General features: G+C 39.2%; 2 protein-coding genes across 3 annotated transcripts in view; both read right to left on the bottom strand.

The window, feature by feature from the left end:
• The window catches only part of cep120 (centrosomal protein 120), a 41,576-nt gene extending 28,264 nt beyond the window's left edge, over positions 1–13,312 (bottom strand). The window contains exons 1-11 of the mRNA XM_056241908.1: positions 13,134–13,312; positions 11,655–11,811; positions 10,572–10,686; positions 7,635–7,770; positions 5,688–5,836; positions 4,963–5,160; positions 4,179–4,403; positions 3,152–3,600; positions 2,548–2,739; positions 1,561–1,710; positions 336–518 (exon numbers count right to left, since the gene is read on the bottom strand). Of these exons, the coding sequence (XP_056097883.1) occupies positions 336–518; positions 1,561–1,710; positions 2,548–2,739; positions 3,152–3,600; positions 4,179–4,403; positions 4,963–5,160; positions 5,688–5,836; positions 7,635–7,770; positions 10,572–10,686; positions 11,655–11,811; positions 13,134–13,182 (2,003 nt within the window). The 5' untranslated portion in view covers positions 13,183–13,312. The remainder of the gene's footprint in view (positions 1–335; positions 519–1,560; positions 1,711–2,547; positions 2,740–3,151; positions 3,601–4,178; positions 4,404–4,962; positions 5,161–5,687; positions 5,837–7,634; positions 7,771–10,571; positions 10,687–11,654; positions 11,812–13,133) is intronic.
• Positions 13,313–14,855: 1,543 nt separating this feature from the next.
• znf608 (zinc finger protein 608) overlaps positions 14,856–27,500 on the bottom strand; it is a 13,239-nt gene continuing 594 nt past the window's right edge. The window contains exons 1-9 of one of the 2 annotated variants that reach the window (XM_056241920.1): positions 27,424–27,500; positions 26,417–26,552; positions 25,715–25,802; positions 22,503–24,777; positions 21,782–22,175; positions 20,726–20,865; positions 18,224–18,371; positions 16,753–16,815; positions 14,856–15,354 (exon numbers count right to left, since the gene is read on the bottom strand). The exon at positions 27,424–27,500 is cut by the window's right edge and continues 594 nt beyond it. In XM_056241920.1, the coding sequence (XP_056097895.1) occupies positions 15,335–15,354; positions 16,753–16,815; positions 18,224–18,371; positions 20,726–20,865; positions 21,782–22,175; positions 22,503–24,777; positions 25,715–25,802; positions 26,417–26,552; positions 27,424–27,500 (3,341 nt within the window). In that variant the 3' untranslated portion in view covers positions 14,856–15,334. Of the gene's footprint in view, positions 15,355–16,752; positions 16,816–18,215; positions 18,372–20,725; positions 20,866–21,781; positions 22,176–22,502; positions 24,778–25,714; positions 25,803–26,416; positions 26,553–27,423 lie in introns of both variants that reach the window. The other variant, XR_008805684.1, reaches the window with a different exon arrangement.

The following is a 27,500-nucleotide window of genomic DNA, read 5'->3' as shown; positions in this document are numbered from 1 at the left end:
TCTGTCAGTAATTACACCTCATGTCGCACAGAAAGTATTCTCGTCGCTTGATAATCTTAAGGTTGAGCCGCTGTAGTCACTCGGACTATTTTAACGATGTCTTTAATAACTTTCTGGGCCGGCCAGTTTCGATCCCTTAGAAGCCTCTGGAGGAGTGATCCAGCTCTCAGATTTAATCAAAAATATCTTAATTTGTGTCCCGAAGATGAACGAAAGTCTTACGGGGTTGACCAACATGAGGGAGAGTCATTACTGACAGACTTTACACTTGAGGGTGAGCTATCCCTTTAAGGCTAGAGAGTGCGCTTGGGGACAGGGCCTGAGGTTACACACACCCGTGGGCTTTAATGATGGGAACCCTCTCAGTACAGCTCTGTCTCCAGCGCTGCCGGCCCGACGGGTCCAGGAACCGGGTCTTCTCCGAGCTGAGGAGACGAGACAGCTGAATACTGACAGAACCCAGCAGAACATCAGGAGAACTGGGCTCTCGGTGCCACATCTCCACCAGCAGAGGAACCCTGAACACACAACATCATCAACAACAGCTCTCTCCCAAATTTACCCAGACGTTAGCATTCCAACGTGTCATGCCGCGCTCCGTCTGTTTACTGAAGTCTGTCATGACCAGTATCGCTGTAAAGCTCTGAGTCTCCTGCACAATGCTATGTAACCCAAATATGGGCAAATCTATCAGTAACCAATCGTGAATGTCCAAAGGGTGATTTAAAGCTAATGACGAAATCTCATTGGCTACTGCTGGTTTCTGCTAACGTGATTCGCTCAGACGCATCACGTGGTGTACTCTGCCAATGTTAATTCATTGCGTTACTGCAGTTGTAGGCCTTATATGCCTGCCATGTTATTAAATAATCAGTTTTCATGAGCTTGAAATATTATATATATTATTATTACTAAGGGCCTGAGCATTTATTCTGTTTTTGAGCAATTTTTTCCGATAGAAATGTATTAAATTCCCTACTTAAAACTTTAAATGCCTTTTTCTCAAAATGAGAATTCTCCAGTACAAACGTGTCAGCCTGTGTAGCACCTGTACACCAAACTCTCCAGTTATACACTTAGCAGTATTCTGAAGATATTTTCAGAGCGATTTGTTAATCAATCATTCCTGGCCTGATTTATGTGACATTTTAACAACAAAAAAAAGTCAAAAATCTATTTTTTTTAAGGCTATGGACAGTATGTTTTGATTTCCCAGTTAATGAAAGCATATATCCTGAACTCCCTCTGAATCCCTCTGTGTGTAAACAAAATGAAAAAAGAATTTGCACCTGGCTTTATCATATGTTCAGATCTATCTACTGAAAATATATGCACAATTGCGCATATTTAATGGGATAATGCATAATTTGCATAATTAAGCATACAAATTTCAAAAACATATAATACATTTTTTTTATATGCTTGTGTAAGTAATCAACTGAGGAAGTTTCATGGTGATATCTATTATTTAAAATGTTTACCCTATTCACCTGTAGTGTCTCGCCTTAAGAAATAAATAAAAAAATGTAGCTTTTCAGCCATTTTGACAGCCCTACTCACCTGAGGAAAGTGTCCTGAAGCTGATTGGGCAGCGCGGCGAAGTCAAAGGCACAGAAGGACTGTGGGAGAAACACCTCTGTGTTCTTCTTCACCTCCACCGCCGGACTCGTCATGATGGGAGACGCACTGCCGAAGAACTGGTACGCGTATCTGCAACCAGAGGAAACCGCGTAATAATTAATTATAGGTAATACGCGTAACACTTCAGAAGAGTCCGTTCATGTTTCCGTAGGGCTGGGTATCAACTCAGATGCTCCAATTCGATTCGATTACAGATTCTCGATTCGACTCAATTTAATACAAATCCTATATTTATAAAAAAGAACAGTGAACATAAGTTTACAAGTGGTTAATTAATAAAAATAAAAAACCTGTATATTAAACTCTTTTTATGTTAGGTGCACTTGGGTACATTGTACAAATGCATACAATAAATAGACAGGATTTTGATGCAAGATGAAAAAAATGATGCTGTAAATTGGACGAGTCAGAACAGTCACATGCTTATTTTATACTTAAGATTAAACACACATAAAATCTCCCAGCATTATCTGTAACAGGAAGGCTCAAGCCTATGAACAGTGGAGGAAAACTAATACTGGCTTTTGGGTGATATATAAATAAATATGTAAAAAAAATCAATTTGTGACATTCTGAGAATCGACCACATAAAATAAAAATGCGATTAATTGAAAAATGAAGAGAAATACTTTTTCGCCATTGGCTTTTGTCTTGCTTAGTTGGGGACATTTTATTTAATATTCACCAATATAATTGACCTCCTGCATTGACAGCATTATATGAGAACTAAATTAGCTTTTTTTACAACAGAAATGAAGCATCACTGAACTGACTTAAGCTGGACTGAGACGCTATTCTCTTCTGGAAACACACTGTGCTGCATTATTGTCCTGTTATCTCTGTAAAGCTGCTCTGACACACTCTGTGCTGTAATAGCGCTGTATAAATAAGGAGACGTGAGCGGACCTGAGGATGCAGTTGACCGGGAAGCTGGTCCTGAGGTCCCGAACGCTGCGCAGGTCCAGGGAGAAGCAGAAGTGATGAGCCGACGCCGGGATCGAGATCTTAGGAGCCGAAACAGACACTGAAGAATCTGTGGCATCAGGAGCAGGAACATCTGAAAACACTACACAGATAACGATACGTGTTACTATGATGCTGTACGATCACACTGATAACACACACACACACTCACGAGTAAACAAACTACAAATGTCTTTGGAACATATGACATTTTTCTATGTATTCATTACACAAGTATTCATTACTTCAAAATATTCACCCCCTCACAGCCGTCATGAAGGGCAAAATTAGCGATATAGACCAAAACCACTTTACTGTAAACATGTGTTTTCCTGCTGTAAAGTTGGGCATTTTAACATGGAGGTCTATGGGATTAACTCTCTTCTGAAGCCGGCCTCTAGTGGCCAGTGGAGGAACTGCAGTTTAACTCACTCAGTGTTGAGAGAGAGAGAGAGAGAGAGAGAGAGAGAGAGAGAGAGAGAGAGAGAGAGAGAGAGAGAGAGAGAGAGAGAGAGAGAGAGAGAGAGAGAGAGAGAGAGAGACCAACCAGTGGAGGCCTGAAAACTTGCCATGTGTTGTGGGCGGGGCCTGTCTGTCATGATCTGTGGGCGGAGCCTGTCTGCCATATGATGTGGGCGGAGCCTGTCTGTCATGATCTGTAGGCGGGGCCTGTCTGCCATGTGCTGTGGGCGGAGCCTGTCTGTCATGATCTGTAGGCGGGGCCTGTCTGCCATGTGCTGTGGGCGGAGCCTGTCTGTCAGGTGTTGTGGGCGGAGCCTGTCTGACATCACTGGTCAGGCTCTCGGCCTCGCTCTCCGAGTGTTCAGGAGAAGCAGCCGGAGACAGAAGAGGCCGGTCATGTGACTTCCTGTCAGGTGACTTCCTGTCGGGCGACGGGCTCATCGGGACTCTGTGCTCCCCTGAGGGACGTTCACGACGGCCGGCTGGAACGGGGCCTTTCTTCACTGGAGTTTTAGGTCCGGTTTCAATGTCTAACTGTTTAAAAAAAGATCTGTTAAAACACTGAAAGAATAATATGGGTTTAGTTATCTACAGTCAAACCAAAAATGATTCAGACACCAGATATGATTTTTGATATTGTTCCACTAGTGTGATCAGGACACTATAGTTCATTTCTGTAAGTGAGGAGAGCAGAATAAAGTAAACTGACATATTACACCCAAATATTCTTCATCCAGTGACTACCAGTAACAATGATTCCTCCACTTTGAGCTGATCATGTTTTGCTGAAGTGTGTTTTCTGTAGTTGCTAATGCTCTTTTTACACACACACACTGAACAACATGAAGCATTGCTTGGTCACTGGTTGAGCTAAACTGGTATTATCTAATTGTGGAGTTAAATTTAACAGCTGACAGATATTCAACATAATTCATGTGTGAGAGTCTAACAGAAGGACGGACAAAACCAGTCAAATATCCACTGAGTTCTGCTCAGATTTTATTACCAACTATAGCGAATAAACTGATAATGTGAGAAATGTTGAAGGTTCTGAGTATATTCTGGTTGGCCTGTATAATAACCGTGCACATGATGCGTCTCGTATGCTCCACCTGATGGGTGATATCCTCGGCTCTCAGAGTCACCGAGACGCCCACCGTGGGCTGGAGGTCCGGCGGGACCGGCTTCAGGTCCAGCTTCACCCGGTTCGGGGGCTGAAGGATGAAGGCGCCCTCTATAGTGGCCGCATGTGTGGTCAGATCAGCGCCGCTCTTCATCAAACCGGCCAGACTGACGTCAGTGCTGCCGAGAGACTGGTTTCCACAGCAGAGATGGATCTGTGCAAAACACACGCTACATCACAGCCTGTACATACATCACTATTAGTCCAGTCACATGTATTTATATAACGCTTTTTACAGCACAGTGTTTCACAACAGCTTTACAGAGATAACAGGAGAATAATGCAAGAAAGTTTGTGTCTAGAAGAAAATAGTGTCACTCCAGCTTAAGTCAGTTCAGTGATGCTTCATTTTGTTGTATAATAGTTATTAATTTAGTTCATTTATATATATATCTATAGCCGCTCTGGAGAAAACCGTGATGTCATCGTCCAGCTCAGTTCAGTTCTTGTATAATAGTGTCAATGCAGGAGATCAATAATATTGTTGAATATTAAATTAAATGTTCCCACCTAAGCAAGGCAAGCCAAAGGCGACAGTGAAGGAACCGAAACTCCATCAGTGACAGAATGGAGAAAAACTCTTGAGAAACCAGACTCGCTCAGTTCTCCTCTGGCCAATGAGCGAACAGTGTATGATTATGATTATGATTCAGGAGCATTATAAGTCTGATTCTCGATAACACGGGCCTGGTCTGTACGATGATAATCTTCACCTGGAGACACGGCTGCTGGCTGAGGAAGAGTCGGAGGACTCGGTCGCTGCTGCGGATGCGTACGGACGCTCGCTCCGGCTCGAAGTTTGGACTGATGAGGTTCTGGAACGGTTCGCTGGTGACGTCGTTCCCCAGGAGAGTGTAATAGAAGAAGAACTCGGACCCCTCAATGGACAGCTTAGTCGAGCTGGAGATCAACTGAAGAACAGAAAATGTGTATTATGTTAAGTTGTTTCAGGCTCTACTAGAACAGGTTTTCATGCATTATTTCCTCATATTCTCCATTGTTGCGGCTCCTCTCTTCCCAGTCTGTCAGTAACGCTCTGTTAACTTCCTGTCTCTATGAAGCCCCTCCTTCTGAAAGCACACTGTGCTCTGATTGGTCGGCTGGAGCAGTGTGTTGTGATTGGTCGAGCGCTTCGAGTGTGTTTGGGAAATGTCCCGCCCCTTTCCATAACCGCCAGTTTAACACACTACTAACTAACTCAACCAGGCCCCGCCCCTTTATTCTGCGCATGAATTATAATAATGAGGAATATTGTGACGTGTTCGTTCCCGGGAGAAAGACTAATGGAGGCGTTTCAGGAGTTCAGAAACACTGACACTGATATAGAGAAGAACTGGAGCTTTCTCATGATCAAACAGCAACATCACACACACTAAACACAGATGAAGATGAGGAAATCCTCTTTAAAACATCTAATACAGTAATGGGATTCATGCACCTGCTCCAGTTTAGTAGCAAACGCAACCGTCACCGACAGCACAAACATGTCAGCGCAGAGATCGTCAGGTCCGATCTGATGAAACGCTTCTTCCTCGTTCAGAACCGCAGTGAGTTTAGCAGCTTCGAGAGGAGCCAGCGCTGGAGAACCTGCGGGAGAGAGAGTTCACAGGGACGTCAACAAACCGGACAAGTTTCATCACATTCAACAGCATTAAGTTGTTTTAGACCTGGAGTTTTTACCTTTTGTTGTCATTTTAGAAACAATAATTTTACTTTTTGGAATAAATGCACTGATGAATCTTTCACCACAATACAATTACATTTTAATTTCAAGTTGATCTGAACAATGACGAACTAAACAAGCACAAACCGTGTGGAAAACAAGCATGAATGTAGGCAACTGTATATACGCACACCTTGGCAATAGAATCGCCATTGGCTAGTTATATGATTCCACCAAATCTATATTATTATTATACTATTATTTTGACAGGAAAAAACAACAAAGAATATCGTTTACATGAAGCGTGTCAATTCTGCATGGTATGTGAGACTCTCTCGCTCTCTCTCTCTGCGTGTGTGAGAAACACAGCGCTCTCAGTCTTCACACTAGAGTTTACGGTACGTCATATACAGGTATGCTGCCCATCCATTGAGCTGAATTAAAACAGTAGGCCTACAGATCGCTTGACGGAAAGCAAAACGCTCAAGCGCTCAGTCAGAGTGTTTAGCGAGTGATGTATATCTATGCTAACCTTATACTTAGCCTCTAACAAACACAGACTAAAATAAGTGTTTCCAAAGCATCGTATGTTGAACAATTAGTGCTATTCCTGGTGGATTTTAGAAGTGTGGATCTGTGCACACTCTAAAGGTTAATATTACCCACAATCCACTGCACTTTGGAGGAACTACAAACACGAGTAAAAAGTGTTAAAAAACTACAAAACATGGCGTATATGTGCGCCTAACGGTGAAAGGTTTAGTTAAATGTTTGAGTGACTAATCAGTTTATCCTGATAGAAAAATATGTATTTAAAGTTATATTTAATCTGAAATAAAAATGTGTAATAAAGATCCGTTTTAAAAGCATCATTATGATGAAAGATTCGCGACTGCAGATCAACTCGCTTCTGCATTTCTCCCGATACGGTAGGAAATTAAATGGAGGATTTTATCTTTGACAAGATGATTGACAGGTCAGTTTACTGTGACAGAGAGCAACCGTTAAAGACGCAATTGACCGTTCGCAAAGACCCGCCCCCTTTAGTTACTGTTGCTATGTCCGACAAGCCACGCCCACTCTCACACACCATGTTCTCACACAGCGAAACACACATCGCAGAGCAGAGAAACACTGACAACACACTGAGACAGGACAGACCAGCTTACTTTTGAGTCTCAACTTTCAAATTTGGTCATTTTTTTAAAAAGAAATTTAAACAATAAATACCGTTTTGTGGCTCTTTAATGTGTCTGACAGATCGCCTCAGTTAAAGCGGCTCGTGAACCGATCATCTCTTCCTTCTAGTTCAGTTAAAGCATCAAATAAACATAAGAATGTTGTTTTAACCGTGGAAAGACGTCAGTACACTTAGTTTTTCAAGTTCAAATCCTCCAACGTTAATCTACTAACTCTCCTGACTGCAAAAATGGCGGATTATGATTGGTCAGATCGCCTGTCAATCAAACTCCCTGCGAAGGGTCAATTGTATGACGTGATAGTTTGTGCCAAAGCTTGTCTACTCTTCTGCTGCACACTCAAAAGTATGCACTTTTTCTTCACAAAAGGAGAACATACTTTTAGGGCGTAGTATGAGTGGGCGAACCGAGACGCAGCTTCAGTCTCATATGCGAGAGGGTTAGTGGGACATGAAGCTTCGCAGCCGGTCAACAGAAGCAGAGAACATGAGGGCGATGGAGGACATGAACATTAGACGTGTACCTGCTCTCGGCGGAGCTTTCTTGGCCTTGAACGTCTCCGCGGTTGGCTTCATGTCGTTCTCTAGGATCACCCCGATCAGGAGGGCGGGTTTGAGTTTCGTGTATTTGCTGCTGAGCAGAGGATGCCATTTAGGAGCCTGAAGAACACACACACACACACACGGGTTACAAACACAGACACAACTACTGAGAAGGAAAACCTACACTGAAAGAGTCTCATCTGCTCACCAAAGCTGTTTTATTGGATCAAAAATACAGTAAAAATAGTAAAATATATATTATTATACAGTAAAGTGTAATTTATTCCTGTGATTTTCAGCATCATTACTCCAGTCTTCAGTGTCACATGATCCTTCAGAAATCACTCTAATATGAGGATCTGATGCTCAAGAAACATTTATGATTATTATCAATGTTCATATTTTTGTGGAAACTGATACATTTGATTTCTCAGGATTCTTTGATGAATTGAAAGTTCAAAAGAACAGCGTTTATTTTAAAGGCACACTATGCAAGAATTGCGTGAGTGGTTTTTACGACAGTAACATTAAATACAAGTACTTCAGGGCGACTCTAGGGGGCGCTGTTTGACTAAAACAGAATTCCTGCATAGTGTGCCTTTAAATAGAATCTTTTGTAACATTATAAATGTCTTTACTGTCACTTTTGATCAATTTAACATGTTGTTGATGAATAAAAGTATTAATTTATTTTTTAAAAACTTTTACTGACCCCAAACTTTTGAACTGAAGTGTATTTTATATTATATCCCAGCGAACAGGAGATTCTCGGAACGTGGCAGGATTCTCTGCTTCACGTTCTTCTAGTGACGTCGATATAATGTTTGCTTAAGGTCTTTAATAATGTTCTCTAAACTTTAGCACAAAAACATTATTTATACATTTGCTGCTCAAGAAACATTTATGTTACGTTTGTGTTGCTTAATATTTTTTTAAACCAAACCAGGATTCACTACTGTTCAAAAGTTTGAGGTTAAGAAAATGTATATTCAACAAAGACACATTAAATTGACCAAAAGTGACAGTAAAGACATTTATAACGTTACTAAAAGATTTTATTTAAAATAAACGCTGCGTTCTATTCATGAAAGAATCCTGAGAAATAAAATGTATCTTGGTTTTCATAATAATCATAAATGTTTCTTGAGCATCAGATCCTCATATTAGAGTGATTTCTGAAGGATCATGTGACACTGAAGACTGGAGTGATGATGCTGAAAATCACAGGAATAAATTACACTTTACTGTATATTCACATTGTGATAATGATATGTCAGTTTTTCCTGTGTAAAGTCTTGAGACTCTTTCAAACACATTTAAAATTCTTAACGATTCCAAAGTTGAAAGATCATCATAACCTGGCATGGAGGGACTCAATAACTAGGGGCCGACCGATATGTGATTTTCAGGGCCGATGCCGATTCCGATTATTACAGGTCAAATAGACCGATAACCGATATTTTGAGCCAATATATATATATATATTATAGCTATGTCTGGTGTAAAACTGTAAATTAATGTCAAAATTAAGAATAACAAAGGGTTTTGACAAATACTTTCTTTAAATGATTTTAAACATATCTTTGAATCTGAGAACTGTTATTAATAATAATAATAATAACTTGTAAAAAGTGCAGGGAGCACCCAGCAGCATTCTGTAAACATTTTGTAAAACTTAAAGACTCTATTTTAATTTTTAAATAAAATTTTAGTAATCAAAAAGCATTTCTAATGAATTAAAATCAAACTTATTCAATTTATTTACAGTTTAACAAAAATGTAATTTTTAGGGCCTTGTGAACTTTTATTTTGACGGGTTGCCGTGGAGATCTTTGAGTTTCTGTGTGTTTATGATATGTCGATAACTTTTCTCAGTTGAAGCATTAAAAAGCTCATGAAGTGGCTAAGCGGCTCTGGAGATGATGTTTATGCAATCATGTCCTCCTATAATGATGCGGCTGAGGCTGAAAACAGCGCAAGCGTCACGCGTGCTCCAGTGTGTGTGTGTGTGTGTGGTAACTGAAATCACGCGTCTCTGCGCCATTCATTGAACGTTAGAGACACGCAGGATTCATATTTAAATAGTCTTTTTGCGGTTTGATTTGTACTGACCTGCTTTTTATTAATTCATCAAAAAGTTGACAAATTCCGTGATATTCCGCTTTATACAGTAAATTCCGTTTTTATGACTGGATTCCGCGACTCCGTCTGTTCTGCATCGCGGAAATCACAGGGCTCTATTATATTGAGGTATTTTGCAACTTCAGTGTAGTAATCTATTGCTTCTTCAGCAAAGTCTGCTGCTGCCTTGACTTTGAGAGACAACTGAAGCGTGATCAGTGAAGCAGCTCTAGTCAGCGAGTGCTCTCTCGGTGTGAGAGTGCAAAACTTTCAGTGCCTCAGCTTTCCGCGCTGATTGGCCGGACTCGTGACTCCAAACAAATCAGATGTGCGGGGACATTAGTCTAGTCTACAGAGTGGTGAGTTCCGACAAAGGTGGCTGCGTCAGAGCCAAATATAGCGCATTTCAAAATACAATTATTTTATCGGCAAATCGGTTTTGAAAATGGCCGATACCGATAACCATAAAAATGCTTAATATTGGCGCCGATAATCGGTCGACCCCTATCAATAACTACACAATGGTGATGTAATTTACTCTGCGTTTTTTGTTGATAATGTACTTTAATGTTTATTTTGTAGAGAATTTAAATGAATCGCCGCCTGGGCACTTTGTATCAGCTCAGATGCGGCAACTATGTCTAAACCCTCAAAAAAAAGATATTCCAAGTAGGCACTCGAATAATGTTGAAAACGTCAAAAAGCCTTTATTTCATCATGGCTAAACCCTGTCAATGTCAAAAGCTTGAACAAAAAGAGTTAAAATGCGGAGACCAGCGTGCCGTGTCCCTGCTGACCTGCTTGATGTCCTGCACGGATCTCAGCTCGAGGACGATGTATCCCACGCTCTCTCTGGCACCCGAGCCGGAGTCCACGGCGTAACACTGCAGCTTGATGGGAGTCCTCTGGAGCCTGTGGGAATCAGACCGAAGGCGTGTTTCCATTAGCCTTCACATTAAAACAACTAAACTTCTAAAGACTAAACTGGGAAGGGTCACAGCACTTACATATTGTTAGTTTCACTGCTTCTATTGCTCTCCTCATATGGAAGTCGCTTTGGATAAAAGCGTCTGCTACATGATTAAATGTAAATTGCGCAAATTGAAATTGCGGATTGAAAATACGCCCAATGGAAACACGTCGATTTCGCATGAGGAGGTTTTTCAGGCAATTCGAAAAAGGAATATTTCACAAAACTGCAATGGAAAAAGTTTCTGCGCATTTACAGTCACATGACGCTGACGTACGTAAAGTTGATCATTCTTTAACGCAGGCGAGGTGTGTTTGGACAGAATACGAGACAGAGTTCTTTATTAAAAAACACACCTGTGCTGGTGCAAACACACACACACACACACACACACACACACAGACACACCTGTGCTGGTGCATACACACACACACACACACACACACACACCTGTGCTGGTGCAAACACACACACACACCTGTGCTGGTGCAAACACACACACACACCTGTGCTGGTGCAAACACACACACACACACACCTGTGCTGGTGCAAACACACACACACACACACACACACCTGTGCTGGTGCATACACACACACACACACACACACACACACACACACCTGTGCTGGTGCAAACACACACATACACACACCTGTGCTGGTGCAAACACACACACACACACACACCTGTGCTGGTGCATACACACACACACACACACACACACACACACACCTGTGCTGGTGCAAACACACACACACACACACACACACCTGTGCTGGTGCAAACACACACACACACACACACACACACACACACACACACACCTGTGCTGGTGCAAACACACACACACACACACACACACCTGTGCTGGTGCAAACACACACACACACACACACACACACACACCTGTGCTGGTGCAGCGTCCGCCGGTCGAGCTCCCAGGCCAGTTCAGTGCAGAACTGTGGATGTTCTCGATGCTCCACCGCGTCTGTGGCCAAAGTCTCTCCGTCGAAACGAGCCTCAACGACCAGAGAGAGCCGAGGACTTCTGGGAAACTGGCGGCCTGGAGACACACACACACATCAGATCCTCAGCGTCACTCTACACCGCTTCAAACCAGCAAGTATAGCACACCTATATTGCTATTTTGATTAAATAATCCTGATATAGAAGCAAATAAAGTGAGAGACTGTACATGTAATATACATTTATGCAACTGTTATGCTCTGGCGTTTGCAGATATGAGCATCTCTAAGCATAGCGGACTCTGGATTCAAATCAAATGGTAACACTTTACAATAAGATTACATTTTTAGCATTAACTAAGGTTAATACATGTATTGTTAGTTTGTTAATTTCAACATTTACTAATACCTTTTAAATTGAGTTTAATTTTTATTTTATCCCAAGTACTATGAACTAACATGAATGATCAAGGTACAACTGTCTTGCTCAAATATTAAATGTATGCTGTAAAAAATAAAAAGTCTGTAGAACTTCTCATTTTAATATATTCATATTTATATATTTATTTAATTTAGCACATTTCACTTCAGCACTGTTTTACTTGGAGTGTTTTTATTTTTTAAATCCAGTATCTATTTTAAAAATATCGGTTGAATAATTGGTTATTGGCTCGTTATCAAACCTAAATATCGGCATCGGTAAAATACACTATCGGTCGACCTCTAACATACATGATACTTCATCGTACTATAGAGAATACTATGGTATTACCGTTTTAATTACACCGATTGTACTTTTATTAATGACATATTTATTAGCATAATAGACATTTAAGTAATTTTAGAATTAAGGAGTGGTCATATTCCTAAATAAAAAGTTGAAATTCTGACTTTAATGTCATAATTATCACATAGGAATTCAAAATTATGACATATTAAATCAAAATGATGACGAAAATTTTAAATTATGAAACATGAAGTCATAACTATGATATTAAAAACAGTCAAAATTGAAATTCTGACTTAAATGTCATCATTGACATAAAAAATCGTGAAAATGACACGCGCCGAAATTCTGACTTCAATCATTTTCCTAAATAAAATGTTGAAATTCTGACTTTAATGTCATAAAAAGTCAAAATTGGCTTAAAATGTCACTGTCAAAAAGTCACATAACTTACCTGGTGCTTCACCGTACTATATTAGAGAATACTGTGGTATTACTATATTAATTGCACCGCACCGATTGTACTTTAATTAATTACATATTTATCAGCACATTTAAATCATTTTAGGACTAATGTGCGTGTAATGCCTCGAGAGAACACGTGACTGATATGATTTAACACCATTAATCGTTAATATGACACCGTATTCGCTTTGTTTGTATCGCAGGAGTCTTGAGTCATAAACCTGTTACCTTCAAGAATGGAAACTACAATCAGCAGCTGCTCTGCTTTCGACGCCATGTCATCTCATGTGTTAATTAAAGACACTCATAATGATTCAGAGCTGATTTCATCTGTTGTTTACTTTCAGCGCGTCTGTTGTGTTCAAATAACGACGGCAACTGTCAGTCTGCGTCACTTCCGCCGGAAACAGCAGCGTGTTTGTGCGTGACTCGCGCTCCCCCTGTAGGACGGATAAACACATCACACACGGATCACACATTCACTAATAACTAATCTTTTGTCTTTTATTGAAGATAAATAGATGGACGGATCATTCCCGCCACATAAGATAAAAGGCTTGTGTAGATCATAATTATGTTGAATTCATAACAAGTTTGTGAGATGAAATTGAAAACTCGAAATAATGACACTTAATTTATGAGATTAAATAAATAAAAAAACCTCGAAATTGACAAAGTGTCAAAATTATGGCATACTAAGCCGAAAATATGATATACAAAGTATATTAAAAAGTTAAAATGCGGACTTGAATGTCATAATTATGATTTTTTTTTTAAATTAAAAATATGACATACAAGTCGACAATATGACTTTAAAAGTCATAGTCTTAAATAAAAAGTTGAAATTCTGATTTTAATGTAGGCTTATAATTTTGACATAAAAATTTGAATTTATTACGCTTATGAGATAAAGTTGAAAACTAAAATTATGACTTTAAAAGTCAAAATTATTATATAAAAGGTATATTTAAAAAGTTAAAATTCTGACTTAAATGTCATAATTATGAAAGAAAAATTATAAAAATGACAGTCAAAAATATGACTCACGCCGAAATTATGCCAAGTCAAATTATGACTTAAAAAGTGATATTTAAATAAAGAGTTGCGATTCTGACTTTAATGTCATATTTATGACGGAAATGCAAGATTATGACATAAAAAACATAACTAATTCAAAATGATGACAGTCAAAATGATGAAATATGAAGTCATAATTATGTTATTAAAAAGTCTAAATTCTTAAATAAAAAAGTTGAAATTCTGAATTAAATGCCATAATTGACATAAAAATCATAAAAATGACTCGTAAATATGACACGCCGGAATTATGACATACAAGTCTAAATTATGACTTAAAACGTTATATTCTTAAATAAAAATGTGGAATTCTGACTTTAATGTCATAATTTTGACATAGAAATCCAAGCATATGACATAAAAACAAAATTATGACATAGGCTAAGTCGAAATGATGACAAAAAAGTAAAAAAAAAAAAAATCAAAATTATATATTAAAAAGTCATATTCTTAAAATAACATCATAAAAGTCGATTTGTCTTAAAATGTCACCGTCAAAAAGTCAATCTCATAATTTCGACTTTTAAACCTCACAAGTATAAATTGCTCATAATTATGAGCTCATATGTCACAAGTCTGACTGTTTATCTCATAATCATGAGGCGTTTCACACACACACACACACACACACACACACACACACACACACACACACACTCCGCACTGGAATCATTCCCACAGGACTAGACGGATAAAAACAACCTTGACTGTTTATTTGGATCGCCAAACATGTTAAGGCAGAGACAGTATAAAAAGCAACTGCGGGTTTGATGATCCAGCAGACATGAAGAAAAGCTGAGGAACCACTGACGCTCTGTCCAGAAATCCTCTCGTAAACATGATGAGTTATCATCCTCATCATCATCATCTTCATCACTAGGGAACAGCGGCCACACATTGCACTCATCGATACAAAGGTACATAAGCTCGTTATAGTCGCTTCGGTAAACTGTACAACTGTACATCACGATAATACTGTATGGCACTGAGATGAGCAGTCGATGAACATCCACTTTACACGATACAATAGATTAATGGCTGTTAATAACAGTATATTCATGTTAATAAGTCAATGCAGAGCGAGCCACCGTACTTACAGTCACTTGTAATCTATTGCAACCCGTCCTTTAGAGGTGAAGAGAGAGCAAATACATTCAACATTATGGTTACACAACGATATAAGTGCATACAAACAGCAAGATGGAGCATTTACAGGCTTTCTTCACTGCAAACTCCTCCGTTCCTACATTCATGAAACCATCCGCGTTCCCAGAGGAGAACACACGGAGTCGGTGTGTGTGTGTGTGTGTGTGTGTGTGTGTGTGTGAGTCCTCGTGTGCGTCGGGAACGTCTCACATCTTACCCTCGTTTTCTGTGGAGATTAAACTGACGGTCAGGAACACACACACAATCAGAGTCTCTCATAGCATTAGTTGTGTTGTTGTTCATGGAACTTTTGTAAACGTTAAGTTTCAGAGAACGTTCAAAAGTGACGTTTGCATAATCAAATACAGTTCCCTTGACACTCGAAGAATTTTTTTTTTTAAAACATTAAAAACTTAAAATTATAACAAAAATTCAAAATTATGACATACTTAATCGAAATTATGATATAAAAAGTATATTAAAAAGTTAAAATTCTGACTTAAATGTCATAATTATGACAGAAAATTCAGTCATAAATATGACTCACGCCGAAATTGTGACATACAAGTCAAATTATGACTTAAAAAGTGATATTATTAAATAAAGAGTTAAACTCCTGACTTTAATGTCATATTTATGACATAGAAATTCAATATTATGACATAAAAAGACAATTATGACTAAGTCGAAATGATGACAGTCAAAATGATGAAATATGAAGTCATAATTATGTTATTAAAAAGTCTAAATTCTTAAATAAAAAGTTCAAATTCTGAATTAAATGACATAAATGACATAATCAATAATAAAATCATAAAAATTACATAAAAAGACAAAAATATGACACACATCGAAATTATGACTTTAATGTAATAATTTTTACATAAAAATTAGAATTTATTACGTTTATGAGATGAAGTTAAATGAAGACTAAATTATGACTTAAAAAGTCGAATTTATGACATAAAAAGTATATTTAAAAAGTTTAAATTCTGACATATTAAGTCGAAATAATGATATAAAAATCATTGAGAATGTTCAAAAGTAACGTTTGCATAATCAAATATAGTTCCCTTGACACTCAAAGAAAGTGTTTTTTAAAAACATTTTAAAAAATGGAAATTAAAAACTTGAAATTATTACAAAAATTCAAATCGAAAATGAATTATGATTATGATATAAAAACTATATTAAAGTATATTAAAAAGTAAAAAATATGACATACACATCAAAATTATGACAAAAATTCCAAATTATGACATGCTTAATCAACATTATGATATAAAAAGTATATAAAAAAGTTAGAATTATGACTTAAATGTCATAATTATGACATAAAAATCATAAAAATTACATAAAAAAAGACAAAATACACATCGAAATTATGACTTTAATGTAATCATTTTGACATAAAAATTTGAACGTATTACGTTTATGAGATGAAGTTGAAATTCTGACATAAAAAGTATATTTAAAAGGTTACAATTCTGACAAACAAAGTTATAATTATGACATAAAAAATCATAAAAATGACAGTCAAAAATATGACACGCTGAAATGAAGTCATAAATCCCTATGGGAGAAATGGATGTAAAAGCACTTGTGGGCACTAATGTTTCCTCACCGCTGGAACAGGTTTGTGTTGTCGTCACTTGCTGGTTCGCAACCAGAGCCGCTGAGCTCAAACCTGTCGGATCACAGATCACAGAACATCACAAAACACTCTTACAGGGCTCACAGTAAACACACTCTCATATTTTCATGGTGTAAGTGTGTCCAGTTAGTTTCTACACCCGGAACCGTTTTCATGAGCATTTGCCACCCCAGTGTCGGCCCAGATCCGGATTGAATCCACATGTACCGGATGTGGGCCGGATCTGGGCCGACACTGTCTGGGACTCGCTCTCTTGCTCTTAGAATTAAAAGGGTCATTTTTGGCTCCAACATATATGATATTATTAGCCACAATTATTATATATTCTCACGCATACAGCCAAGTTGTTTCTATAGATGCTGGACTGAGTTCTGAATGTTAAGGGCCCGATGTATTTCAAGCTAAACTGAAGAACAAATTGGTGTGACATCATTTCAAACAAAACCAGGGTAGATGAGTAAAATGCCATACGATATTATGTCCTGTTTTCTGGGGATATTAATCAAAATTAAGTGAGTTGTTGCTTAAAAAAAGCTAAATTATCTGCCAATGGGGTCAGAAAAATAATGTTAATTCAAACAGAAACAAGATTATTTTTCTGACCCCATTGGCCACGGAAGCGTATTGCATTTACTTGAGGAAAAAAAATCTGAATTAACGAGATAATATCTCAGAATTATGAGATAATTTTTCATGAAAAAAAAGTTTTTGCTCTGTTTTTCTCAATTAACGAGTTAATATCTCAGAATTATGAGATACATTTTTCTTGAATTTTTTTTTTCCACTTTTTCAACGTTTTTATGAATTAATGAGTTACTCATAATTTTGAGATAATTAAGTCATTAATTCAGAAAAACAGAGCAAAAACTTTTTTTCCATGAAAAATTCTCTCATAATTCTGAGATATTAACTCGTTTATTCAGAAAAACAGAGTAGATTTTTTTTCTGACCCCATCGGCTACGGAAGCGTATTGCATTCACTTGAGGAAAAAAAAAATCTGAATTACCGAGTTAATATCTCAGAATTATGAGATACATTTTTCTTGAAAAACATTTTTTTTCACTCTGTTTTTATGAATTAATGAGTTACTCATAATTTTGAGATAAGTAACTCATTAATTCAGAAAAACAGAGTAGAATTTTTTTTCTTCAAGTGAATGCAATACGCTTCCGTAGTTGGCAGATAATTTTGCTTGTTTTAAGCAAAAACTTACTTAATTTTAATTTATATCCCCAGAAAACAAGACTTAATGGCATTTTACTACTTTAGTAAAGACATCTTTATTTAAGAATTTTTAGATATTTGGACTGGAAACAAGACAAAAATACCAAGTAAGAAAAGCATGTTTTGCAGTGTAATCAGCTCAGCTTGTGCAGTATTAATAGTGTTATTAATGAATAAGTAGTAATAGTGTAGTTCAGTTGTTTTTGACCTTTTCACCTTGGAAGGGGTCGTACTGGCCAGACACCAGTGTGTAGCTCATGCCCAGGTGTGTGAGGTGATGTGTCTGGAGGTGGCGTCCGTACGGGACCGCTTCTCTCTCGCGCTCAGTGTCTCGCTCCTGCTCCGGAGATCCTCGTTCTCCCGGCTAAAGAGGGAAACACAGCGTAAACAAGCGACATTCTTCATTTGCTGCTTTGAAACAATCTGCATTGCAAAAAGCGCTATATAAATGTTTTATGTGCTTTGAAGTAGGGCTGCACAATATATCGAAATTATTGAAATATTGCAAATGTATCGCGATATGCATATCGCAACGGCTTGCAATAACTGTGGTCATGAACTCGCTGCTCTCGGCTGAATAACTTTTGTAGCTTTAATAAGAATCAGGATATATTTCATTCATACAGTGCAAACGAAGCAGTGTTTGTTTTTACATGTGATTATTCAGTTTCTGTTGTTTAATAACACTAATGTAGGATAACTGAACCCCTGAACACACTGATGTTAATAACACTTCTTATGCGACAGTTAAACACTGTTCACTTCCAGGATGTTTTCTTGTCACAAAAAGAATGTGAAAATTTTAAATATATTTTAAGACAATTTAAGTTTATTTTACACACTTCGTATCGCATATCGAAAATCGCATTATTTAATGAGTTATCGCATTTTTCTTCAATATCACAAAGCCCTAAAAGCCATACGCTCTTTAAAATAAAGGATCCAAAAGGGGTTTGAAAAGGCAAAACACACAATGTTTTTAAGTCTCATTTGAAAACTTATCTTTTTAACTTAGCTTTTAGTTAGGGGTATTCTGTACATTATCTTTAACTGTACGTTCACTTATTTTTATTTAGTTTTCTTTCTCTCTACACTGATCTCACTATACAGTTGTGTGAGGGTGTGTGTCTAAGAGTGTGTAGTCATGCCTTCATTTGCTATTTGCTTTTATATATGTATGTTTTATTGTTTTTAGTTACAACTGTAAAGCACTTTGGGCAGCAACGTTGCTTTTAAAAGTGCTATAAATAAATAAAAGTTGAAGTACTGTGAAGACAAATGACATTCTTCATGTTTTATGTGGTTTGAAGCCATACGCTCTTAAAAATAAAGGATCCAAAAGGGGTTTTTCACAGCGATGCGATCCCAGACAGCAACATAGTGTCGGCCCACATCCGGTTCGTGTTGATTCCCCATGATGTACCGGATCTGGGCCGACACTATGTTGCTGTCTGGGATAGAAGATCCATTTTTGGTTCCTCAAAGAACCTTACAGTGATCAGTTCTTAAAAGTTATTTTATTCTTACATTTATTTTCCACTATAAAGAACCTTTTGTGGAATGGATGTTAGAGGTTCTTGACGGAAACGTAAATGCCAATAAAGAACCTTAATTTTTAAGAGTGCACATTTCCGAACAGGACACATATTTACAACGTGAAGCACCTCCATGAATCCATATTAATATGTCTGATATATATATATATATTAGAATCTTAAAACACAGAGTCCTGCTCTTTAAAGCCGTCGTCTTCAGGTTTGTTGGCATTGGGTTGGCTAACAAGTCTTTGGAGGGCAAAGTTTGGGTGTTTCCCTGAAGGTCTAGAAATTCAAATCAAGTCAAGTCAAATATATTTATATATTGCTTTTCACAATACAGATTGTATCAAAGCTACTTCACAGTATCAGTCAAAACAACTTAACAGTGTTTGTTTATTACTGGAAAAAGACATCCAAGTTTGGTAGAGCTGATCAGTGGTATGATGGGTCATTTAATTTGAATATCCCCAACTGAGCAAGCCAAAGGCAAATTCAGTAGCTTATCGTAATGTAAACCCAGCAAGCAATTGCCATCATTTCACCATCTCGGTTAACTATAAACCCGATATAGCTCGGATATAAGTAACCCACTTCTCGCAAAAATAACCTTAAATTTGGTTACATGTCGTTTTTGCCGAAATAACTTGCGAGATGTATGATACTCCATCATGTAAGCAAAGTCAATAGTGATGTCAAGGTGTTTGGTTTCATTTCTTTGACGTGTTTAATTGATCTTGGGCTATGGTTTAGACGTCTATATAATTTTCACTTATAGCCCAAATTTTGTCAAACAAATGCCTTGTTTAAGCCTAGACATCATGGCTGTGTTTAGACAGCTATTAGACGTATTTTAAACACAAGATTGCTTGCTGGGAAATGATCAAAACAGCTGAAATTGTTTACATCGCCTTTAATCAATTAATGACACTTATGTGTTCCATAGTGTGCCAACAAATCCCAATTCCCAACAACTTGCCAGCATTTATTTGATGTCCTCTACTGTTCTGGATATTCATTAAGGAACTATATTTAGTAAGTATATATCCAGGACAACGCAACTTCACACAGTTTGTTTATATCACATTTAGGTCCATATCTGACTGTGGTGGCCAATAAGCCTTGCCTTACTTATAAATGATCCAACCGTCTTTTACTTGCAGTTGTGTAGTGGGATACATACAACAGGAGATTTGCCATGATAAGGCAGGAGAGGATGCGACAGAAGCTCTAATGCTGTCGAATCTGTCACTGGTTTGCTGCTTTGAGCTGCTTCTGAATCCTCTCTCCCAGCTGTCTTTCCATACAGAGGGTAATGGAAACCTAGAAAGGAAAACACACAGCTTACTCTCAATAAAAACAACCCAAAACGTCTCAGGAGACGAGTGAGGGAATACTTCTGTGACACTCCCATCCTTTATTTGTAAAGCTTTGTACGGTAACCCCCGTTCTTCCATGCGAACACATGCTTTAACCCCACATAATTATTGACACTAGTACACTGTAAAAAAGTTAAATTTACGGTAAAAAACGGCATTTGTGGTTGCCAGAAATCTACCGTAAAAAATACGGTAGCAACATTTTAAAAAGCTATATTTCATTATCTGACATAATGTTAATTTACCAGCATATTTAAGTACTAAGTATCTATTTTGTACCATTGTAATACACTGATAACCACCAATCACAGTGGAGATGAGAGTCACATGATCAATCAAAGCTCACCATAAGCAGCTTTCCCACAAGATAGTTAATAGTAACATATAGAAGCTGCACAGAGTCATTCACACAAACACTAAACACCATCATGGTAACACACATGACATTTTAAAAATGCAGTAAACATTAATTTAACACCATTAAATGTAACATAAAACCCTAATGTACATAACTGATTAGAAAAAACTAAGAAGAAACAGTTATTTTAACAAAAATACATCAAATGTGAAGTGTCATGCAGGGAATTGTGGGAATGTCAATTTACGATTTTTCACTACAATGACATGTTCTTTTTCATTTCCAAAAACTGTATTTTACTGTAAAATTACATTAAATGTACGGTTAGATCTATCACGTTATTCACCGTATATAGTACGGAAACTTTCTGTTGACCAATTAACAGTGTTTCACTGTAGCATTTTTTACGGTGTTTTACCGTTAAAATCACGATAATTTTTTACAGTGAGTGTACCCTTCCACCCATGGTCACAATTGTGGTGTCATATTTACAGATGATTACCTGGGTAATTGTGCACCAGAGCTGGAGACATCACCCTGTACGCATTGCTGCTCGCCTCACACAGGTGTAAATAGGGGTAGGAGTGTTGAAACTGGAGGAAGGATTGCTGGGGTGACGACGCGGACCCTCTCGCGGTCTGCGAGTCTTCAGACATCTCGTCCACAATCTCGTCCCCATCCGCTCTGGTACTTTCCTCGGAGACCTCGGCAGCCGTCTCACACTTGACGTTCTGGAGTTCAGTCTCCAGCCTGGACTCGGACTCTACAGGCATGTGCCAGTCTTTCCCCTTGTCTGGACTGAGAATCATTTCCTCAGAGATCTTGTTGACCTCTTGATTTTGCTGCTTCACATATTTGGACTGATAAGAGTGGCTCCAGGACTGAGACTCTGAAGCCTAAACCCAGAGGAACATCTACCGTCAAACAGTTTCTGCTCTGACAACCAATGAAATTACACACCTTACAGGGAAGCCCTTTGTTATGAAACAGTAGCCCTGTGTTTAATGCGTTCATTGAAAATTTTAAAAGGATCAATATGATCTCAATCATCAAAGAATCCTGGCAATTCGATCATTTGATGATTAAGGATCATACAGAATTTCCACTCATAACAACATGCGTTGGACTGTTATCCCAGCATAACCAAGGACTTTTCTGGAAGTCTGTTAATGTCTTTAAAAGAACATTTCCTCAGTAAATGATAAGTAACATCAGTAACTTACATTTAGAAATGTTACATTTGTGTCCACATTTGATTTTGAGTTTGAACTCTCCAAACTGAGGTCTTCAGATTCCTTGAGGACCCCTTGTTCTTTAGTCATGGCATGGACATGAGACGGCTTTCCCTGCTGCTGCTGCTGCTGCTGCTGCTGAAATGACAGCTGCTTGTCCAACTCCACATAGATGAAGCCAGGTTTCGCACAGCTAATTTTAACAGAGTTTGCCCCCTTATGAATCGACTGAGGAGAGCTCATAAACTGTTTTTGCTCATCCTTCGTTCGTTCCTTTTGCTCAGATCCTCGCCTAACTTGACCTCTACTCTGCTTGCTATACTGTATTTCCTCACAGCACGCCTCACTGAGCGGCCTGTGGGAGCCGGGCATCATCAGAACCTTCTGGTCCACGGGAACACCCCGGCTGTACTGTCCGTAATACAAGGACTGAGCCAGCGCTGTGTGCGTTTCGGCGTACTGAAGCTGCGATTGGGAACTTGAGTGGCTCGACGATTCTGAGCTTTTTACATCCTCACTTGAATCTCTCAAGTCATCCTTCGGTCGACCGTAAGGTGAGGCCACCTTATGGAACGGTGTGGAATTGGCTTGCCCAGAGTGCATGTAACCTGGGATACAATGGGATTCATATCCATGGCCATGAGATGTGGACTGGACCTCTTTTCCTGGGGTCACCGTGCCAGCATTGGGAATTTTGGGATTGATGTTGGCGTTCGAATCTTGTGTGGAGTTCCTTCTAGATCTCGAGTTGGATCCACCGTCCTCGGCGGCATCGGATATGTCGGAGTATGCAGGACTGTTTGTTTTAGCAGCCACTCCAACTCCGTCACCGTTTGTAAGAGGGCCACAGTCCATTCTCGCAGAGCTCCCGATGGAAGGACTCGGTGCGTTGTCTGAGAAGGTGTACACCTTGTCGGCCTCGGCTCTGATACTCGCCATGCGGCTCTCCTGCGTTTCACCTGGACCGTTCACCACATCTTGCTTGCTCAAGTGCTCTTTCAAGAGGCTTACAGGAAAGTCTTTCCCGATGCTCTTGGCATCGTCCGTTTTGGTGTAAATCGGGTCGCTTTTGGGACTCTTGCAATTCCTGTCCTTTAACCGATGCTTTTCCTTTCTCTTGCTGTCTTTGCTCAGGACTGCGGTGGTGTTGGCCATGTTAACTTGTGCAATAATGTCCAGCTTTGGCTTAATGGGTTTCAGGGAGAGGTTCTTGGTTTTTGTGAGGGTAACAGTTGGAGAAGCCTGATGAGAAGAAACGTCCGGGATTTTAGTAGAAAATGCAGCGGGGGGAATAGCGGTCAGCTTCGGAGGAGCAGGAGCAGCGTTGATGAGTCTATTGGTCCTAGACTTAGCCGAGCATCTCTCAGCGAACCCACTTTCTTTCTTTACTTTGCTACAGATGTCCCTCTTATCAATAGCACCCTCCGCTTCAAGCTTAGGCATCTCGACAGATGTGTTACGATCCGTCATGAGGCAGTTCTCAAGGACGACAGACATGTTGGAAATGAGTGGGAGGTTGCTCAGATCGTCTATGGATCCATCCTTACTTGTCAAGTTCTGGCGTATTTTTGCATTAGCCATGGGACTGCTATCATTGTTGAGCAATGCTTTCCTGCTCTTTGGAGAACCGACTGCATTGAGTTTATAAATGCTTCTGGGCTTCTTGGAGACGATGTTCTCAGACGAATCAAAAGGTACAGAGCTGAGTGCCTCATCAAAATCTGAAAGTCTGTCTTCGCTTTCCACCTCAAACTCTTGCTTGCTGTCATTGTTCAGGTGAGCGTGTGACTGGTGGTAGCGGAGCCCGTTGATATGTTTGTACTTCTTGTTGCAGTTCGGATGTGGACAGTCTATTAGCATCGGGGAGGCGCAAACCTGATCAAGAAACACCGGGTCGGATTTACCCTGAGGGGTGGAAGGAGCACTCCTGGATTTGGCTCGTATCCTTTTCCCATTCCCATTCCGAATGTCCTCCGAGACCAAGCTCAAATCTAGATCCGCTGGGGCTTTGCTTTTTCTTTTTCCGCATATAAGTGGATTGGATTTGATGTCCTCCACGTAGTATCCAGGTGTTCTACAGCCACTGAGGTTCAGACTCCCTCGTCTTCCTTTGCTGCCGATTCCCACACCACGCCTCTTGTGACTTAGTCCTCGTATCTTGGAAAGACTTGGGTCAGATGGTTGATCTGGTATGCCAAGACGCATCCGTTTACCACGTCCACGTCCACAAGGCATTTCAGAGTCACTCATTGGTGACTCACAAAACCTAGTTAAAAACAACAAAGAGTCATGAGTGTATGTAAATAAACACATTTCAAATTAATGATCTAAACAGGTTTAAACTTAAGCCTAAAAGGGCCAGATTTACTAACAGCTTGTGTCACACAAACCCTCTTTTGCAGTATTTAAATAAATCATCCAACTTGATTTTACTGGAACTTTACTGGTATTTGCGCCATTATTCTAAGTCCCCCTGTGGGGAAAATCCAGCTTTTAATGTTGTTTATGTGTCTATGTGGTGTTTTTAATACGCTTTAAGACAAACCATGTGTAAGTTCATAAGTCGTGACGCATTGCTGAGTATTTTCTCCTTAAAACTGCAGTGAACCAAAGACAGTCTCAAAAACACGGTTTGAAATCGCTGGTGTTTCTGACGTCACAAACGACCTTGTAACCAATCAGATCAACGTGTGATCGTCAACCAGTGGATCTCTGAGCTGAGTGAGTGAGTGGAGGCGGGGCTCATTTGCATATTCATAGAACCACGCATACTAAATGAGGCGAGGGTGTCGAGTTACATTCAAGCTATTTTAAGGCAAGATTTTTTTAAAGGAAAAAACGTTTAAATATATGTCAATTTTGTGATCAAAGATGAGTTTTAAAGGATACAATTAATGACTACAGGAGGGCTTTAACACTCAAAAAAGCATGTCTTAACCCATTTTGCGCTCGACATACTGCGATAGTACCTTTGTGTTGCTCTTGGTTGATTGTGTTGGTCCTTATGTAAATGAGCTGCTGCATCCGTGTTCTTTAATTTGCACATTGTCCTACAGTACATTGACCTTACAGAACTTTCCTATCTGCGCATTTATGGGATTGCGGTCTCACACTATTTTGCCCTGTTTAGTAAATTTGGCACCTTGGATCTTCAGTACACTGCAAGTCAAGCATTCAAGAAGAAAGAAAGGAAGGTGTATTACCGTGGTGGAGCCCAGTCATGCTTGGTACAGTCCAAGAGAGTTCCCACATAGGTCCTTTTTCTCCATGTGACGTTCACAACTAGAACCCCTGGAATCAAAGAGAAACATTCACAGTAATGAGTACCTCTGAAATATTGTGTAGGAGAAAAGAAAAACAAAACCTAGATTATTAAAAAATTCCACAATCACCAAATAAACGCATTTAGGTTTAGCCCAAAGTGCACTCTTGGAGATGCCAAAGAAGAACCCTTTTTGGTTTCCCAAAGAACCTTTCAGTTTGCAATTTCGTTTTTCTCAGCATATAGAACATTTTAATAATCTAAAGAACCTTTTGTGCAATGGGAAGATTCCATGGATGTTAGGAGCCAATAAAGAACCTTTATTTTTAAGAGTAGGTCTTTTATTGTATTTTCCAATGGATTCATTCAGCGTTTGATCTCGGTGATGGAAGTTAAGATGGTGGTCTGCAATTTTAATTTGCTTAATCAATATGCAACTAGTGTCTCCTCTTCCTTCAAATGATTCAGTCTCACAGCTGCTTTGAAAACGCAGTCCTGTGGAGCTAATGACAAACTCGCCCTTACGTATCCAGTTAAACCAATTTAAATGCAGCACTTCATAATGTGGTGAAGTAGAGAAAGGATATATTTCTGTTTTAAATGTGGAATATTGCACAGAATAGCATGAATAGAAAGCTCTCACCTTCCTCAGTCTCATGCCACACAATACCCTCCAGATTGACACTCGTTCCGGGTTGACATGGCTCCATGTAGCTGGACTCGAGGGCTTTCTCGGCTTCGTGTGTGTTTGTTCCGACTGACCGTGTCTTAACACTCAACTGGAGAGAGAGAGAGACAGAGAGAGAGAGAGAGAGAGAGAGAGAGAGAGAGAGAGAGAGAGAGAGAGAGAGAGAGAGAGAGAGAGAGAGAGAGAAAGGGACAGAGAGAGAGAGAGAGAGAGAGAGAGAGAGAGAGAGAGAGAGAGAGAGAGAGAGAGAGAGAGAGAGAGAGAGAGAGCGCAAACACAGTGCCAGCTGAAGTAAAATGTAGTTTCTTGATGCTCAATTTGATCTGAACTCGCTCTGATAATGTTGATCAAGCATAGCCTATAAATATCCAATTAATCACTTAATCCTCCTCATGCAAGGAAAACACACAAATGGCGATGACAGCATCATCATGTCAGAATGTCCCTGTGAATGCTGTCACTGGAATCAATGCAAAATGAAAAAGACATCTAGATAAGTGTACAGGGACAATAGAGCAGAAGGGGGAGGAGCCTCTTGCTGTGTTTTAAACTGTAAATAACGCACGAAAAGCATCTCGGCTTCAAACAAGCCAGTATGTCTTTGTCCAGAACAAACAGAGGGAATTATGTTGCTTAGGTTTCCAATAGCAACAGACATGACGGTTTCACAAGGGCTGCATGCATGACAAAGGAAATGGCTGACAAACAAAAGAAAACCTGATATTGCAACGCAAAGCAACCACTGCGACGGATGGTGTTTAGGATTGTAAGGAGCCTGTAAAGACATGCATGTCGCTCATAAAGAAGCACCATTGGTGCATGAGAAGAAGAAGGCTTCATTCTCACGCGCACAGACAGTGAATCCGCCATCGTTCAATGGCACGGTGGATGCACGGTTTGACAGTTATTATGCGCGTATCAACTTGTTTACCGATATGAGGTATACACAGATGTTTGCTTACCGAGCTCGTGTCGTCAATGTGTTCAACAATAGCCGCGTCCATTCCGCCTCTGCAAACGAGACTCTCGGTTCCGTTCT

Source organism: Rhinichthys klamathensis, unplaced genomic scaffold (genome assembly GCF_029890125.1).
Source record: "Rhinichthys klamathensis goyatoka isolate OS25496 unplaced genomic scaffold, OSU_Roscu_1.1 h1tg000685l_1, whole genome shotgun sequence".
Taxonomy (NCBI): Eukaryota; Metazoa; Chordata; class Actinopteri; order Cypriniformes; family Leuciscidae; genus Rhinichthys; species Rhinichthys klamathensis.
Note: the sequence above shows the minus strand (reverse complement) of the source record. Positions and strands in the feature narration are given on the sequence as shown.